The sequence below is a fragment of the Rhincodon typus genome, chromosome 2 (assembly GCF_021869965.1).
Source record: "Rhincodon typus isolate 14 chromosome 2, sRhiTyp1.1, whole genome shotgun sequence".
Taxonomy (NCBI): Eukaryota; Metazoa; Chordata; class Chondrichthyes; order Orectolobiformes; family Rhincodontidae; genus Rhincodon; species Rhincodon typus.
The window spans coordinates 138165010-138182935 of NC_063333.1; the positions used below are offsets into that span (position 1 = coordinate 138165010).

General features: G+C 41.2%; 1 protein-coding gene across 2 annotated transcripts in view; it reads right to left on the reverse strand.

Moving 5' to 3' along the window:
- The window catches only part of LOC109916022 (solute carrier family 22 member 23), a 95105-nt gene that overhangs the window by 38146 nt on the left and 39033 nt on the right, over nt 1-17926 (reverse strand). For both annotated transcript variants that reach the window (XM_048614052.1, XM_048614054.1), the window contains one exon: nt 1132-1300. In XM_048614052.1, the coding sequence (XP_048470009.1) occupies nt 1132-1300 (169 nt within the window). The remainder of the gene's footprint in view (nt 1-1131; nt 1301-17926) is intronic.

A 17926-nucleotide genomic window follows, 5' to 3' on the forward strand; every position in this document is an offset into this window, starting at 1 on the left:
GGATATCTAAAGGATGAGGACAGAAGGGTTTAGGGAGGGAATTTCTGAGCAGCTGAAGACTTTTTTAAAAATTCATTCAGGACGAGGATGTCACCAGCTAGGCCAGCATTTATTGCCCATCCCCAATTACCCCAGAGGATAGTTAAAAGTCAACTATGTTGCTGTTGGTCTGGAGTCATGTGTAGACCAGATCAGGTAAGGATGGCAGTTTCCTTCCCTAAAGGACATTAGTGAGCCAGATGGGTTTTTCCAGACAATTGACAATGGATTCATGGTCATCATTAGACTCCTAATTCCAGATTTTTATTGAATTCAAATTCCACCATGTGCCACAATGGAATTCGAACCCGTGTCTCTGGATTGACAGTCCAGTGATAATACCACTTGACCATCAGCTCCCCCTAAAAGGCACGACAATGCTCAAGAAGCCAGAAATGGGTGGAGGAGTGTGGAAATTGTAGGGAGGCTTGTAGGACTACAGGAGGTTGGAAAAACGGGGGAGTAAGATGAAGCCCTGAACAATTCTAAAACACAGATGAGAACTGTAAAACAGAGGCATTGACGGACTGGGAGACAACACAAGTCAGGTGATGGATAATCTAGAGACGTAAATTACAATACCAACAACAGAACTTCAACTGAACTCAAATTTACAGAGGATGGTAGACAGTTTTACATCTCAGAAAGACAGCTGGCAAACAATGGAACTGGAATCAATCTTCGCATACTTTCATGAAGTCCTTACTAACAGTTACACATTAAAGGCATGCACATCTAAACACAACAGTGTCAATTTGCCTGTGCCTGTTTATACAGGAGCAAGTAAATCCCTATTGAAGAGGAACAGAAAAGTCGACGTTTCGGGTTGGGACCCTTCATCAGGAGGGGGAAGGTAGCTGGGAAATAATTAGAGGGCGGTGGGGTGGGAAGGTAGGTGGGATGGTGACAGGTCGATGCAGGTAGGGGGTAGTGGGAAGGATGAGGCAGATAGGTGGGAAAGACAACGGACAGGTTGTGTCAGGTCAAGGAGGCAGGGAATGAGAGGGAGGTCCAGGCACAAGATGAGGCCAGGGGTGGAGGTTTTGAGACTGGTGAATTGAATGTTCAAAATAGAAAAGTCACTACACTTACCACCAGTAAGGGATCATAAAAATAAATGGACAAATGATGATAACTTGCAAAATCTGCCAATCCCGACAAAGGGCAGCAAGGCCTGGCATGAGCAGCTGACCTCCCATTGCAATGAAATTTGCTACCATGGTCATCATGAATCTGTGTCGAGGCAGGGAAATCTCAATACCTGTTATTAGAAATGGAAAACTGGGGTTAGCCAGCGCAATTCACATTTACATTGCAATTTATAATCACTTGGCAAACCCAAAACCATGCAACTGTGATCATCAATGATTCATAAATCAAATTATATAGGATTCCAACATTTCTTATTGGTGTTTCGGGAAATGATTCCACCCAGATACAAGTAGGGTTTATAGCATCACAATCAAATGTTGTTTGTATTACATTGGATCCTGTTCAGGTTTTACAAGTCCATCTGGTTCCCAGTGAAAGCCATAAATCAGCGGAGAAGCTATCACATATCTCGACAGTATTTGTCCTCACCGATCAACCAGCTCCAAGGCAAATGGAAATTCTCACGCTGAAAATCAGACAGCTAGAAGTGCTCATGGACAACACAAGGGTTCACTTTTGGTTCTCCAGTACAAAGTGCAGCATTTAAGAAACAACGTTAGACCCTCGATTAACGATTCATGCAAGCAAGTAGACAGAACAACTGTGTTAGGTTTAACAGACGAGGGTTAATCATGTAGATTCCCCGTATGTGCTTTCACAAACCATTCGCTGTTACCATCACCGTATGTCTATATTGGCCAGATTGAAGCCATTTTTTCCCTAACCCGAGTCTGTAACAAAAAACTTTCTAAGTCAAACGCAGAGTTTGTGATTTTCAGAAGTAAAGTAGCAAATTGAAGGTCTTTTATTGCGAGTCAAAAGTGATTACTTTGTACATCCATTTCATGGACCAAAGAGAGACAAAATGTTCATAGCGGAGGGGGACCACTCTGCCTCCTCAAGCATGGCTGACTGAATTCTTGGGAATCTTTGCAGGAAAAATCGAAGTCCCAGCATTTCGTGAAGGATTGGAGGAAGTCGGGTGAGAATCTGGTCATAGAAAGTGAAGCATCAGGAAAGAGCAGACCCCATCAGAGAAGGATTGAACGGGTGGACAAAATCAGAAATTAATGAAGAGAGGAGTGACAGTGGTATGCAGAACTACAGTGAACAGAGAGAAATGCCAATACTTCTTGATGCCAACTATAATTGGTTGGAGTGGCAATAAGTGAAATTGGGAATTCTGGAATTGTGGAAAAAATGATCTGGCAGCATCGCTGGCTCCTTGTGCAAAAGTTTTCTTATTTCAAGTCCGTTGTAGTGACCCCAGAGGGGGTTACCAACATATTACTATTACATCTTATAAAATGGAACTTGGAATGTTTTTGTATTTGTTTTCCTCTGCCTCCCCTCTCCCTGAATTCCATGTGGGGACTCCCAAACCTCAGCTTGACTCCTCCTCTTCCTGATTTATTTAGGTTTCACCTCAAGCCTGCTTTCTTCCTCTACACCTCAATGTTTCTTCATCAGCAATGTGTAGGGAGTCTGAAACTCCTCAAAACCGAAGGAGAACCCAATAATAAATTTTAAAAAAGTCAAAAGAATGAGAAAGTGATGACAAGCCTTATAAAACCAAATGCCTGGTCATGTGACAAGTTAATTAGGTAATCAGTCAGTCAGTCAGCTGGACCCAGTATGAGTGAATTTAACTAGACTTTGCATCTTATCTTCATCTCTGTTGTAACTTCAGATTCCCTTATATCTGCAAACAAATTGCTGCCTGCTGTACAATTGTATAGAAAAGCAAAGACTGTCCAGGGTTGATTCAGATAGACTGCCCTTACTGTTAAAAAATACAGGTGAGCCTGTCTTATCCGAACAACTACATTCTGAGCGAGGAGAGGAAGGAGTCACCGTTGCAGATCCGAAAGCAGAAATCCTGGCAGTTCAGAGAAAGTTCACCAGACTAATATGTGGAATGAGCAAATTGAACAGGATTAAGCCTGTATCCATTGAAGTGCAGAACAGTAACAGGCGACTTGATTGAAGCATACAAGTTCCTGAAGGGTTTTAACAGGATGGACGTGGAGAGGATAGCTCCTCTTAGAAAAGATCTAAGAATTGAGGGGATCCAGAGTTAAAGATCAGGAGTGGCCCATTTAAAAACAGAGAAGCAAAGTATTTTGTATCTTTGGAAATCTTCCTGGAAAATAGTGGACACAAATCCTTGAATTTTTTTTTAAGGCAAAGCTAGATAGATTCTTGTTTCAGGGTGGGGGAAGGGGTAGGCAGGAATAAACATTTGAGGTTACAATCAAATCGGTCATGATCTTAAATGAATTGTAGATCAGGGTCAAGGGCCTGAATGGCCTACACACCTGCTCCTTATTCATATGTTCGTAAAACGTCTGGCACTTCCATAGCTTTTTATTCCAGATTTCTTTAAAGACACCAAGTTGCTGCAGAGAGATTTAAACTCTTTCCTGTCATTTGGTCCAAGACCTTTGGATTATAACACAACCACAATGCTACCTGTATCCCATCATTCATGGTTTAACATCAATGGAATCCATCCTGTTCAATCAATAGCCTAGTGATGAACATGTTTTACTCAGTGCTTTCATCCACACTCCGCTGTCAAAACTACAAGGTCAGATTAAGCAGAACTGGGTCTAAGCCTGCTGTTGATTTCTTGTATGCACATGATCAATTCACAGGAACTGCTGATGCATTACCTTGAAATTAACAAGCGGAAACTGATACAAAAACGTCGCCAGGTCCACAGCCAGTCAGGGCAGGTCTTGGTCACTGCTGACTCCAGATGAGGTGAATCAAATATCAAACAGATCTTTAATGTAATCCTTTCAAATTCATCACACTCCGCCTTCCACAGATCCATTTTTAGAAATGGATCAATGGTATTTTCTGAATGTCACTGTGCCTGTGGCAGTAGCTACTCACTCGGATGTCTGCTTGAGAATTTGGTTAGAAAATTAAATTATAAACAGGAGAGAGTTTGTGGAAGATTCAGTTTGAGAAGCAGACAGATCATGAGCCATGGGCTATGGAGGAGCTCTCTGAACAAAACTACAACAGGATTTTAATAGAGTAGGTGGTCGGGTTATTTATTTTTAAAAAGCCATTTAAAAATGAGATAATTCACTCAGAACACAATATACACTGCTCCCAGTGCTGCTTTACATAGAGCTAGTGAATCATCACTTTGTCTGTGCTGCCAGGCACCTCATGTTGTCACGGGATGAAGAATTAGTTTGTTAGTCCCCCGAGTAAACCACCCTGAGACCAACAACATAACTGACCTACACACAGTTCACAAGGGTGTTGCTGGATTGGCAATGCCGGGCATGGATTTATAGACCAAACAACTCACACGAGAGATTTTGTATATTTTAGCTAGTCAAAAGTGGAGCTAGCAGTAATTGCTAATGCTGCAACAATCTGTCCATTCCTATTTTTCAGTATGTGTGTAATTAGAAGCAGCTTGATAATTGCCTGGATCATAAATACAGATGCCAGAAATGGCTGATGTCAATACTCCACTAATCAAAGACCACTGTCTTGTGGGAGATTAGAAAACACCCACATTTGCAAGCCAAAGAAAGGAGGCAAGCATAATTTAAATACCTGCATTCATGACATTAATAAATTAATTTGAAAATGTAATCTAATTAGTTTAATATTTCAGCTCACTGTTCCAGAAATGCGAATCTTGCAGACGTCAAATTCAAAAAAGTTTGTGAGCACCAACCAAACCTTATTCTGAATCCATCTCTTATTCCAACATGTTTATTCCCAACTCAAAAACACTTAAGTCACCAAATTCTTTCAATGAAGCAATTTTTTAAAAATGAAGAAGCTCAGTGATTAAGCCTTTAGTCAAAATAGCTTTCATTTTATAGATTAAATCCAAACATTTCTTCATTTATAGCTATGTAATGAGTTATGCAAAATATAGTTTGAAATGCAACATTATTTGGGAGATGGTGGGTTGAGAGAGTACTCCCAGTTTAAAAGGATCTCTCTTCCCTTTTCAATGATTATTCAAGTCATTCAAATGCACTGTGAATTGATAACAGAGTTTCTTTGTGCAGCTGCATAGTGATGTACCCTTTTGGATCAGACACTTGGAAACAAGCCAGGCAAGAAATCCTTCAGCAAACTGGTCGTTACATTCTGAAGAGATCAGCAATTGTGGCCAGAGACGTGGAATTAGGGGCTCTCTAAAACGCAGAATTGTCCTGAACCCAGGAGACTTGTCCTTTCTTCCTCCCCACATCCTTGCAGCAACTGTTCGCTAAAGGTTTTCAGGAGCTTTGAAAGCTTGGTCAATTTAGTACAAGAGATAACAAGTTATAGAGCTGGATGAACACAGCAGGCCAAGCAGCATCAGAGGAGCAGGAAGGCTGACGTTTCGGGCCTAGACCCTTGTTCAGAAAAAGGGTCTGAAGAAGAAGGGTCTAGGCCCAAAACGTCAGCCTTCCTGCTCCTCTGATGCTGCTTGGCCTGCTGTGTTCATCCAGCTCTACACCTTGTTATCTCAGATTCTCCAGCATCTGCAGTTCCTACTATCTTGATTTAGTACAAATTGTTCACATTCCTTTGACGAGGGCAGGATGGAGTTGGGGAGAGAAAAAAAAAAAAGAGAGAAAACAGAAACTCCATGACTGTTCTCCTGTGGAGATTTCAGTCTAGCAAGTCCATCCCATGAAGATGAAAGCCAGGTTGGGACTGGTTGCTAGAAAGAGAATATAATGCTTGACCGTCCAAGCAACACAATGTTCCAGATTCAAGCCAACAAACCCTGTCAAGCTAAATATTAATGAGAAAGGACACAGTCCAGTTTAGGTTTTTCCTTACAGAAAGGTCCTACAGTTCCCATATCTCACTGAAAAAGGTTTCTTGAACGATTTCAGGATTTTGCCTCTACTACTCTTGAATGAAAGATTTCATTTTTCATCTGCTCGTGTTAATTTTCAAGCATTAGGCCTTGGTGACTGTGGGTCACATTACTGAATGGCAAATCGATTTTCAGCAGTCGTGACTTAGAGGTAAATTTCCCACTCCACAGCCGTGAGGGATTCTTTTGCTTGAACAACGCAGAGTCGTGGGACAAAGAGCTGAATGTTTAAACGCAGAAGTGAAAGTTAGCTGAAGTTATGGAGCCAAAGCAGGAGAAACTACCAAGGGAGAGCCATTGATTATGATCCAAGCCATTGGTAACACTGGATACAGAAGAAGAAAAAAAAAATACATATGTATAAATAAAAGACAATTTGGAAAGATCTCTTTTTAAACAGCAAAGAGAAAGACAGTCAACCAATTTTTCCCTCCCGAGCAATATCCTTTACAGATCCTAAAATCCAAAGAATCACACATACCATCAATTTAAAATGGCTTACTCAACTGGCAAATGGTTCCTTTTGAGGAATTTCTGCAGATTACCAAAATATGATTCTCTCCATTGCAGAGATACATTCGCAGGCTAACTCACTGACTTTTCTCACCAAACTCCAAGAAAAAAAAACACAAGCATTTTTCCAGCTACTTTGGCTTCTTTTAGGCTCCTAAACAGCACACCTTGCTCTTTACTTCTGAGCTGAAACTGCTTCTGGTCCCCCTCTCTCTTTCACTGGCCATAAAAAGTTCAACTTCGTAGACACCTCATCCATAATCTCAACAGTTGAGATTTCTAATTATTTAGTTTATGTCACATGGTTTCTTGGAAATGCTGTTTCGATATATTGTTAAATATTGTTTGAGACGCTTAGGAAATAGGCAAATCACAATCACAAAACTGAAAACCAAAGCAAAAAACAATAACCTTTACTTTAGAGCTCAAGTTCCAAAATAGCAATATAGATTGTAAATGTTCATCACACAAAGACAAAATTTTATTGCAAGACATTCAGAACAAGAGACGAGAGAGAAAATCCTTCATAACGGAAGTGGACAGACTGTAAAATTCACTTTCAGGATTAGTCATTGAGCTAAAAATGTGTCAACATTCAAAATTAGATTGGATATGGGATGAGGGTGAGTGTATGATTAGCACTATTTGTTCATGAGCTAGTAAACGTGAACACACAAATCAACTCAGCCTGTTTTTTCTACTACAGCTTCTATTTCTTGATCGAGCACAATATCAATGCCAGTTTATTTTTAACCCACAAGTCAGTGAAAATAACGCAAAGACAGCCCAACACACGTTTCTGTAGGAAGGTTAATCTTACATTTCTCGCCAGTTTTCAAACAATCACAAAAGGAAGCACGTTTACTTTAACCTAGAGTAAAAGCAAAGAGAGGGAGGACTTTGAACCCAACAAATTCCTGTCAAAGATTACACAAGCCTTCCCCCATCCTTCTCCATGCAACCCCATCAATATATCTCAACTGTTCTCTCTTTTGCACTTATCCAGCTTCCCCATGAATGCATCCAAATTAGTTTCACTACTACTGGTGTAGCTAGTTCCACGTTCTGAACAGAGCCACAGAGCATAGACGAGGCCCTTTGGCCCATGAAGCCACCACCGACTCAACTGTACTTATCCCACTTTCCAGCACTTGGCCCATAGCCTTGAATGTTATGAGATTTCAAGTATTCATCCATGTGGTTTTTTTTTTGAAAAGAAAAAAGGTTGAAAGATTTCCCTCACAGGTAGTGCATTCCAAACTCTGGGTGAAAAACATTTTCCTCCAACCCCTCTAAACCTCCTGCCCGTCATCTTAAAGCTATGTCCCTTGTTATTAACCCTGCAACTCAGGGAACAGTTGCTTTGTATCCTGTCCATCACTATCAGGACCCACAACCCCCCATCAGCCTTCTCTGTTTGAATAAAATCCAACCCCACCCCCACCCTAGCCAGCCTCACTCCGTAGCTGAAATGCTCTATCCCAAGCAACATCCTGGATAGTGACATTCCATCTGAACTCATTGTTGGATTTATTAATGACCAGCTCATAGTTAAACGCACAACTGACATTTCAAATTAGTAGTTGAGAAATTGCAAGCACTGTTGAAAAGCGATGATGGGGTTCGATTGGTTGCCAAGTTGACCCTGGAGCCAATCACTGTTCTCCTTCCAACAGGATAAATGCTGTTTTCCCTTCACTTTGGTAATTCCTGAAAATTATCCTGATGAGTGCAAGATGAAAAGCTTTGGCTTGATGTGCCTTTTCTCAGCAATACTCAAGTTCTGTACTGCCAAACAAGTAATTATTACACAGTTCTGTTAATTAACACACCTAATTTTTCCTTGTACTACATACAACAGGCAGCCAATGAACAGTACGATCACACACAGCAAAGACTGAACAGGCCAAATGGCCTCCTTTAGTGCTCCTAGAATCATAGAATCCATACAGTGCGGAAACAGGCCATTTGACCCAACAAGTCCACACCAACTCTCCGAACAGCATCCCACCGAGACTCATGCACCCCTCCCCCCACCCTATCCCTATAACCCTACTTTTCCCATGACTAATCCACCTAACCTGCACATCTTTGGACTGCAGGAGGAAACTAGAGCACCAGAGAAAACCTATGCAGACACTGGGAGAATGTGCAAATGCCACACCAACACTTACCCAAGGGTGGAAATGAACCTGGGTCCCTAGTGCTAAGAGGCAGCAGTGCTAACCACTGAGCTACCATGCTATAATGTCCCTGACTACCAGCCCTTTACACCTGAGCGACATTCAACAAAAAAAGGACATTCATTAATAGGCAATAAATGATTTGCATTTGTTGCCCTGACTACTTATAGGAAGTGTGTCACTGTCATTTTAGAGGGCAGTAGATCCAATGGGACACAAGCTGATCACAGATCTGCAGCCACACCTTAGAGGGAGGGTGGAGCACAGGTATTTGGAGCAGTTATTTCATCAACGAAAAAAAATCAAGGATGTGCCCAGAGAAAGACATTGAGGCAAAGGAAGTCTCAAGTTAAGTCCCACACAAGTCACAGAAAAGTGAATGCCTGATGGCTTCCAGCTTTTCTAAATAGCAACTAATGATTTTTTAAAAAGGTTGAGCTGGAATTGACCATTTCCATGACGTTTGGAAGGGTCAAAGCAGCACTGACTGACATAAAAGTCACTGTGGGGAACTTAGCTTCATGAGCCCTTCGTCCATCTACTCCTTAGGCCCACACCATTTCAGCAGGATTCAACGATCAAATTAGAGGCCTGGCTGTAAATCTGAATGAGTCGAACACCCCAGAGATGAAAACATGCTTCTTGTTGCAATTTTTGTCCCATTACAGCCCTGCTTGAAAATGGGGAGGAAGAGGCGTAAAACTTGGTCCCTTGATGTGATCATGCCCCATATCACCTTTACTCACCAGGAGATCCGCTTGGCGAAATGAAACATTAGAAATCCAATCTACTCACTCAGGCTAACTGCACTGTGACATCTACAAGATTATAATTATGGTTGTGTTTTTAATAAGTAACAAAGACAAATTATTGCATCACATTCTGGTTTGAAATACATTCACAGTCTGCAGCTATTTTTGAGTGCAACACTTGACACTTAACACTTGAATTTCTTATGTTCAAGGTGACTCCACAAGGGGATGGAGCACTCTGCTGACAGCATCATTAGATTGGAAAACAAATCCCTTCAGGTAGTCTAGGAGTACACGCACCTGAGCCTCCCCCACGTTCTACAGTAAAACATCTGTGGGATTCTGCTGCAACTAACCACTGCCGAGGGGTATAGTGAGAGCATCTGAAAATAATTTTACTCGTCAAGGATCTACCAAGAGCTATTACATAATTTGACTCATTAAAACAGAACTACCACAAAACTGGAAGTGCATCTCGTCTTTAAAAATGGCATCATTACATTAAGCAAAGACCTGGAAAATTCTCATTTGATTCCAGATCTCTAATAAATTTACTTAGTTCAGTTACAGCAATAATAAATTGTACCGCAACTGGAGAAGTGGAATAAATGGAATATTTTTGTAACTTTGACTACTTTCCATTGTTATATGTGACTGTTTATAATACACATTATATAAAATAAGGATTAGCTGTAATGCTTCCAATGGTTGATATGAAGACTGGTGACTGAGGTATTTAGCCAGAATGCACTCTGCCCATCAATGCATGAGCACATAAAAATGCCAGCTTGTGATTTTACTGTCAGCAGTAAACCATGCTGTGAAAGCTGCCCAAAGAATTGCTTTTTTCCTTCCCCACTCCCAAACCTTTGAACCTACTTGTTATCACTTCCCAGACTCATGCTTATCAGCAGCTTGGATTATTTCCCCAGTAGGTTTCTGCATATTTCAAAGCACCCAAATCAGCATTAACCAAATTGCATCCTCTTGAGACTATGCCCACAGTGCATTATAGCTCAATGTCTCGTCTACAGCCTCTAATATCTCTTCTCTATTATCCAGCTCAGCGTTACAGCTCCCACTTGGTACAACCCTTGCTCACCTATTTAGAGCAAAAGCATCAATAATAATGGTTTCTCCTCCCAACCTTACATTGCACCATTACAGGAGATCAAGGATAATGGTCTACCTTCTGTCTTCGGATGGTTACCTGGAACACGATACCCAGCCTCTCCCGCTGCCACCTCTCTCCATGTTGTAACTGGTAACAGATTTATCATGACAGAGTCATACCGCATGGAAACAGGTCCAACCAACCCATGCCAAACATAATCCCAAACTAAACTAGTCCCACCTGCCTGCTCCTGGCCCATATCCCTCCAAACCTTTCCTATTCATGTACTTATTCAAATGTCTTTTACACATTGTAATTGTACACACATCCACCACTTCCTCAGGAAGTTCATTCCACATGCAAACTACACTCTGTAAAAAATTTCCCCATGTCTTTTTTAAAATCTTTCTCCTGTCACCTTAAAAATGTGCCCCCAGTCTTGAAACCCCCCATCCTGGGGAAAAGACAACTACCCTTAACTCTATCTATATATCTCTTTATTTTATAAACTTCTAAGGTTGCCTCTGAACCTCCTATGCTCCAACGAGAAAGGTCCCAGCCTATCCGGCCTTTCTTCATAACTCAAACCTTCCATTACCAGGATGTTGCTGGGCAATCTCTTCTGAACCCTCTCCAGCTTAACAATATTGTTCCTGTAACTTGGTGACCAGAACTGGACACAGTATTCCAGAAGAGGCCTCACCAATGTCCTGTACAACCTCAACACGACTCCCCAACTCCTATACTCAAAGGACTGAGCAATAAGGGCAAGCGTGCTAAATGCCTTTTTAACCACCCGGTCTATACGTGATGCAAAGTTCAAAGAATTACGTACCTGAACTGCTAGGTCACTCTGCTCTACAACACAACCCAACGTTACCATTATAATGGACCTACCATTAATTGTACAAGCTGTAGCCGACATCTGACGTCCTGTTCTGTAATTTCCTTCCGCTGAATTTTAGGAAAACTATAACTGCTGCGCACAGCCACCGCAAGGAGGTTAGTACAATCACCACCATTTCCATCTCCTCCACAACCACCATCTCAGGTTGAACCCGACTAAATGATTTGTGTTCAGTCAACTTGAACGTAGTTTTCCAGCTCTGTGTCGTTCCCATTACAGACTGCTGCCTCCCTATGTCTCCATAACACTAGCTGAGAAACCCATTGTCCATTCAGGGGCCTCCATTGGCCAGTTGGGAATGTGACCACGGGCCTTCTACCCAGAACTCAATTCTGATAGAGGCAAGGAAGTGGCAGGGTTCAGGTACAACATTGCCAGTCTGCCCAACTAAATACCCTACCCACTTCCAAACCTGCTGTCAGCGAGTGCAGGAAATTCCAGTGCCCACTCCCCAATTCCTGCAAGTCGATCACTCACCAGGACAGCTGGGTTTGGGACCCTGATGCCAGGGCAAAAGCAGGTCCCAAGTCTGTACCCTACCACTCACCCATTGGCCAGCTCAGCAATCTTACTGCGGCTGATCTCCATCCTGCTTGGTGGTCACGAGACAAGCCCTTCCAAGGATCACTGCGAAACTGCTTTTCACGCGCAGGCCCCATTCTGCAGGATGTGGGACCTCGGGGATCTTATAGCCCTCTGGCACCTCCTGAGGGGAGCTGGCAGTCAATTTGGCCTGATAGGGCCTTCACCATCTTACTGCTACCCATGTTCATTTCAATTGGTGTTCTTGCCTCCTGGGGGCAGCTAATGTTGAGGCTATAATATGCAGTTCTGTCTTCTCATGGTGGAATTTAGGAAAATTCAATGCCATTATAAACAAAACCTGTTAACAATGGGTGCCAAGTAGAAACAACAACAAACTAGTGAACAAATCAAAAGCTTTAGGTGACATTGTAAATCCGTGACTTCAAAGTAATCATTGTGCAATCTCCAAATTTCACTTGCATTCTTAGTCATGCAGGTTGAATTTTATGTGATACTTTACTTCAAATTGATTCTGTCTCCATGCAGAACAGCCAACATGTAGTCTATGACAATGCTCAGGGGCCAAAGCAAAAATTATTAGTGACCTTTCATTATAGCAGCAATTTTTGTACTCAGCAAAGGCCAAGGCTGGAAATGTATTTAAAAAGGCACAGTGAGTTTGAAAGCATTCATTGAAGAATTCAAAAGCAAAACCAGGACAAAAGATTTCAATTCCTTAATACTGCTCATCAACAAAATCTAATTTTGTCATTGCAAACTTCAAGAAAAGAGACTAAGGAAACAGCATGCATTTGTATAGCACCCCTCAAGATCATGGAGCATACCAAAATGTTGTTTCAAGGTTTATAAAATCATGAGGGACATGGACAGGATGAATAGCCAAGGTCTTTTCCCCAGGGTTGGCCAGTCTAAAACTGCAGGACGTAGGTTTAAAATGAGAGTGGACCTTTGGGGCAACTTTTTCCACACAGAGCGTGGGGTGTGCATGGAATGGACTGCCAGAGGAAGTGGTAGAGGAGGGTACAATTATAACATTTAAAAAAGCATCTGGATGGGTACATCAATAAGAAAGGTTTACAGGGATATGGGCCAAATGCTGGCAAATGGGACTAGATTAGTTTAGCATATCTAGTTGGCATGGACGAGTTGGACCAAAAGGGTCTGTTTCCACACTGCATCTCTCTATGATTCTATAAATAGATAATAAAAGCTAATAACCGCCAATTAAGTAGCCACTGTTGAAATGTAGGAAATATAGCAGCTGAACTGCACACAGCAAGTTTCCGCAAAGCAGCCGCAAGGTTAACTTGCTTTAGTGGTATCAGTGCTGGCAGGTTGGTTCTCATTTCAACACCTTCCAAAAGATGACACCTCCGACAATGCAGCGCTCCCTTAGTGCTGCACAGGAGCACATCAGCCTTCTTGAGTCTCTAGAGTGGATCAAACTCAGTTTTACAACACAAGTGCTGCCATTAAGACATGGCTTCCACCTTCAAATACATTATTATAATCCTTCACTGTTAGCAAAGATTCGTTGGAATGTCACCAAAAATGTTGAAAGTTTTGGTTAGTAAAGCGAGCCCATTTGCAGCACAAGCATTACATGATTTTCTGTAGCATTCTAGGCAAATCTCCCAGATAGCTTTTAAAGGTATCCAGAACAGACACGAGCTGAAATTTTCCTCACTAACTTCCCCTCCAAGCTTAATCAAACAAAACTGTAGAATTGGATAAAAATAATTTTGCCATGCAATCCACCCAAATTGGATTAGCAACATTCTGCTGGTGACTCACTGACCAGAGCCATAAAACCCTGCATGTTTTACAGCTGAAATTGACCAAGTATAGATGCACACAGTATAAACCCTGAAATCTAGAAGTTGGGGGACTGACCTGTTGATTTGCATTGTGAGATGATCTCAAGTTAAAAAAAAAACTGAACTGACAAGAATTTCCACTTGTAATCCCATAGTAATTTTTCTTTTTGGAAATCTAATTACACCTTGCTGAATTATGTGCAACTAGATTTTTAATAGTATTCTACTTATAATTATTTAGGCAGGGCTTCACTGGCCTTGAAAAAGTGAGAGAGATATTTGTTGACTGTCAAATTTCTCCAGCACGTTTAGAATTTGTTTTAAAGTACAGAAGCTCCATGATTTATGGACATTCAACATATGAACACTTTAACTAAGAACATGATCCCCTACAGTGGTAAAGACCTGACATATGAACATTTTCAAATGAACAGCAGCTGCTTTACGTTGTCCTGCATTTCCTTCCAACTAGTGTACAAATCGACTTGCAAATGCAACCTTTGGACTGCCTGTAGCCTTCTTTTTAAATGATATTTTAGCTAACTTAATCCACGCCTATGTCCCAATTATTTAATTAATTGTTAGTAAATCTTTTTTAAAAAGTGAAGGGATTCATTGAAAAGAACCCAAAACAATCAATTAAAATGGAATTTGACTCCAACTATTACAAACAAAGCACCAAACGGCACAGATTTTCTGAAATATAATTATAAAAGCAGAGAGACCATGTTGCTGCTGTACTGTACAGAAGTTTAGTTAGGCCACAGCTCGAGTACTGAGTGCAGTTCTGGTCACCACACAATAGGATGGATGTGATTGCACTGGAGAGAGTGCAGAGGCGATTCATCAGGATGTTGCCTGGTGCAGGTTAGCTACGAAGAAATACTGGATTGGCTCATGTTGCTTTATCTAGAGTAGAGAAGGCTGAGGGGACCTGACAGAAGTGTATAAGATTATGAGAGGCATGGACAGGGTGAGTAGAAAGCAGCTGTTCCCCTCAGTTGAAAGGTCAATAACAAAGGGCATAATTTTAAAGTGAAAGGCAGGAGGTTAGAGAAGAGGGGAAAAAATTCATCCACAAGGGTGATGGGAATCTGGAATGCACTGGGGGTGGTGGTGTAGTTGAGGCAAGAAACCTCACAACCTTTAAAAAGTACTGGGGTGAGCACTTCAGGTGTCACAATCAAGGCTATGACCCTAGTGTAGGAAAGCAGGACTGTAGGTCATGGTATGCTGTTATAGACCAGGCCAAATCCCCTCAAAAACATATCAAGGAGATAGCCTAGGCCCTAAATTTCTTATTTAAAAAAGTTTAAGGCGCTGCATTCCAGATGTGATTTGATTGGCCAAACTACTAGGCCTTAAGCAAAACACACTATTCTTACACCCCAGTTAAAATACAAACAAAAAAGGCATAACTTTAATACTATAAACGTACTTAACAAAACAATATATTTTTAACTACTACTCATCAACTGTTCTAATATAGCAACATCCCATAAACACACCCTAGGCAAAGGCAGATTCAGCAAAACAGATTTTCCTTACTTGCTCCCTTCTCCAGTCTAGAAGGAACACTGATAGAATAAATCTAGTAGCAGACAGAGAGACCTCGAGCTTTTTGCAGCAGAGCGAGTGAGAGAGCTGTATCTAGCAGCTTCAACTCCAAAATCCCATCTTCAACAACTGAAAGAAAAACTAAAACCCTGAGTCTGTGTGAGCCTGACCCCTTCCATTCAGACTTTTATTTTTTAAAATGTAGACAAAAGCATGAGCTATTTACTCCACTTTCCTCAGCACCAAGTTTACAAAACCCCTCTTCAAGAGGGACAGGATGGAACAAAACCCTCAAAGTATAGGCCCAATGGGCTGAAAGGCCTCTTCTGAGCTGTAGGATTCTATGATTCTATGATTCTAGGAGGTGATGAACAAGCCAGCATAATGCAACAAGTTCGTTCAATAACGAAAAGTGCAACACAATGCAGGGTGGCACGGTGGCTCAGTGGTTAGCACTGCTGCCTCACAGCGCCAGGGATCCAGGTTCGATTCCAGCCTTGGGCAACTGTGTGTGGAGTTTGCACATTCTCCTCGTGTCTGGACTGTGGGAGGAACCTCACGCAAAGATGTACAGGGTAGGTGGATTGGCCATGCTAAATTGCCCTTAATACCCAGGGATGTTTGGGTTAGATATGGGAAAGGCAGGGGTAGGATACTCTTTGGAGGGGGGGTGTGGACTTGTTGGGTCGAATGGCCTGTTTCCATGCTGTAGGGATCCTATGATTTCATGAACTTACTCAACAGTAACTTATCAAAAGTCAATGGCAAAAACAGAGTTTTAACCCCACCTTAAAAAAAACAAATTTGTCACTTTTAAACAATCAGTTCTAAAACTCATTCTATTCATCGATTCAGCTCAGAAAATTCAGATTATAGATGACTGCTGTCAAACGTATGGCTTTTGAAATATGATCCAGTGATAACAAACTGCTCAGCAGTTCAGAGTAGCATGCAACTTCTTCAGTTGCTTTTTGCAGGCATCCAAGTAACCTTTCAAATATCACAGTAAACAAACCGCAACCTCATTTTTGTCACACCATTTCTAAATTCTCCACACATTAAGGAACGCATGAATAAATCGCACATCATGCTTCAAATCAAAAATTCCACAGCTATTTGCATGAATAATTCATTAAAGAAAGCACTTGTGGGACAATGCTTCATTTTGTGGTGTGAAACATTATATTTAACTCTTGGCTCAAATATCTTGTGCGTTTTGGGAGGGTTGGCTTATCACTATAGATAGTTATGTGAAAAATTGACAGTGAGATCAATTTTTTTGAAAAGCCAAATTGTTGTGGGGGTCACGGAGGTAGTGGTTTGTTTTAATCTTGATTTGAACCCAAATGACGACCATTGTAATGAAAGAAATTAAAAACACTGGACATCATGTTGATTTGATTATCATTCATAGCCTGATCATTGACAATTATCAATTTAAATCAGCAAAAATAAAACTTGAAACACTGAAATGTTTCAAGCATTTATGTACTGGTATTCATATTTATTAGCATTCACACATCTGCAACAACGGGAAAATATTAACCTAGCCAGGATTTCACTTTGGTTGTAAAATCTTTGCATTTCAGTCCCCAAAAAGCTAGGGTTGACCTTTAAACCAGGAAAATGAGATCTACAAGGATAACTTCTAACAAAAGACTGATTTTTACACGTGGATATATGGTGGCCAATATTGGCAAAGAGTTAGCAATGGATTTAAGACAAAATATTAACACCACCACCTTCCTGTCACTTTTTTAATTTAAGGACTCTCAAACTTTCTTTACATGAACCTGCCACAGATATACCTGGGTGCAGTCACGCTAAATCAGATTGGAAGGCTCAGTTTGACTCCAGAGCAATTTGGCACCCTCACTTTACTCCATTCCACTTTCAGGTTGGCCTCCGACTCCAGTTTTAAACTGGGTTTACAAGAAAACTGGGGCACTGGGCCAAGTCAACACCACAGTGTTAAAGCAGAGTTGTTGCACATAACAATGAAGACATATTATACACTGACTCGGAGTCGGAGTCGGATGTACAGCATGAAAACAGACCCTTTGGTCCAACTCGTCCATGCTGAACAGATATCCTAAATTAATCTAGTCCCATTTGGCCCACATCCCTCTGAAGCCTTCTGATTCATATACCCATTCAGATGACTTTTAAATGCTGCAAATGTTGGACTGGACTTCTTGTATTTATACCATACGTGATGTGGGTGAAATACTAATGTGGTTTCTCTCACCACAGATGTGTTTTGAGTGTTTTTATTTCAGAGTTCTAGCAGCTGCAGTATTCTGTGTTCATATCCAATTTATCCTTTGCAAGGTTTAATAAAAAGGGTGCATGTTAAGACTTGAACCTTATTTCTGTTGATGAGAGTCTTTCCAGCCCAATGCAATGGAACAACTGAAGCACTAAGAAAACTATAAACACGAAGATGATTGTATTCAAAAAAAGGCATCCTTTCAAATCTATACTTAAT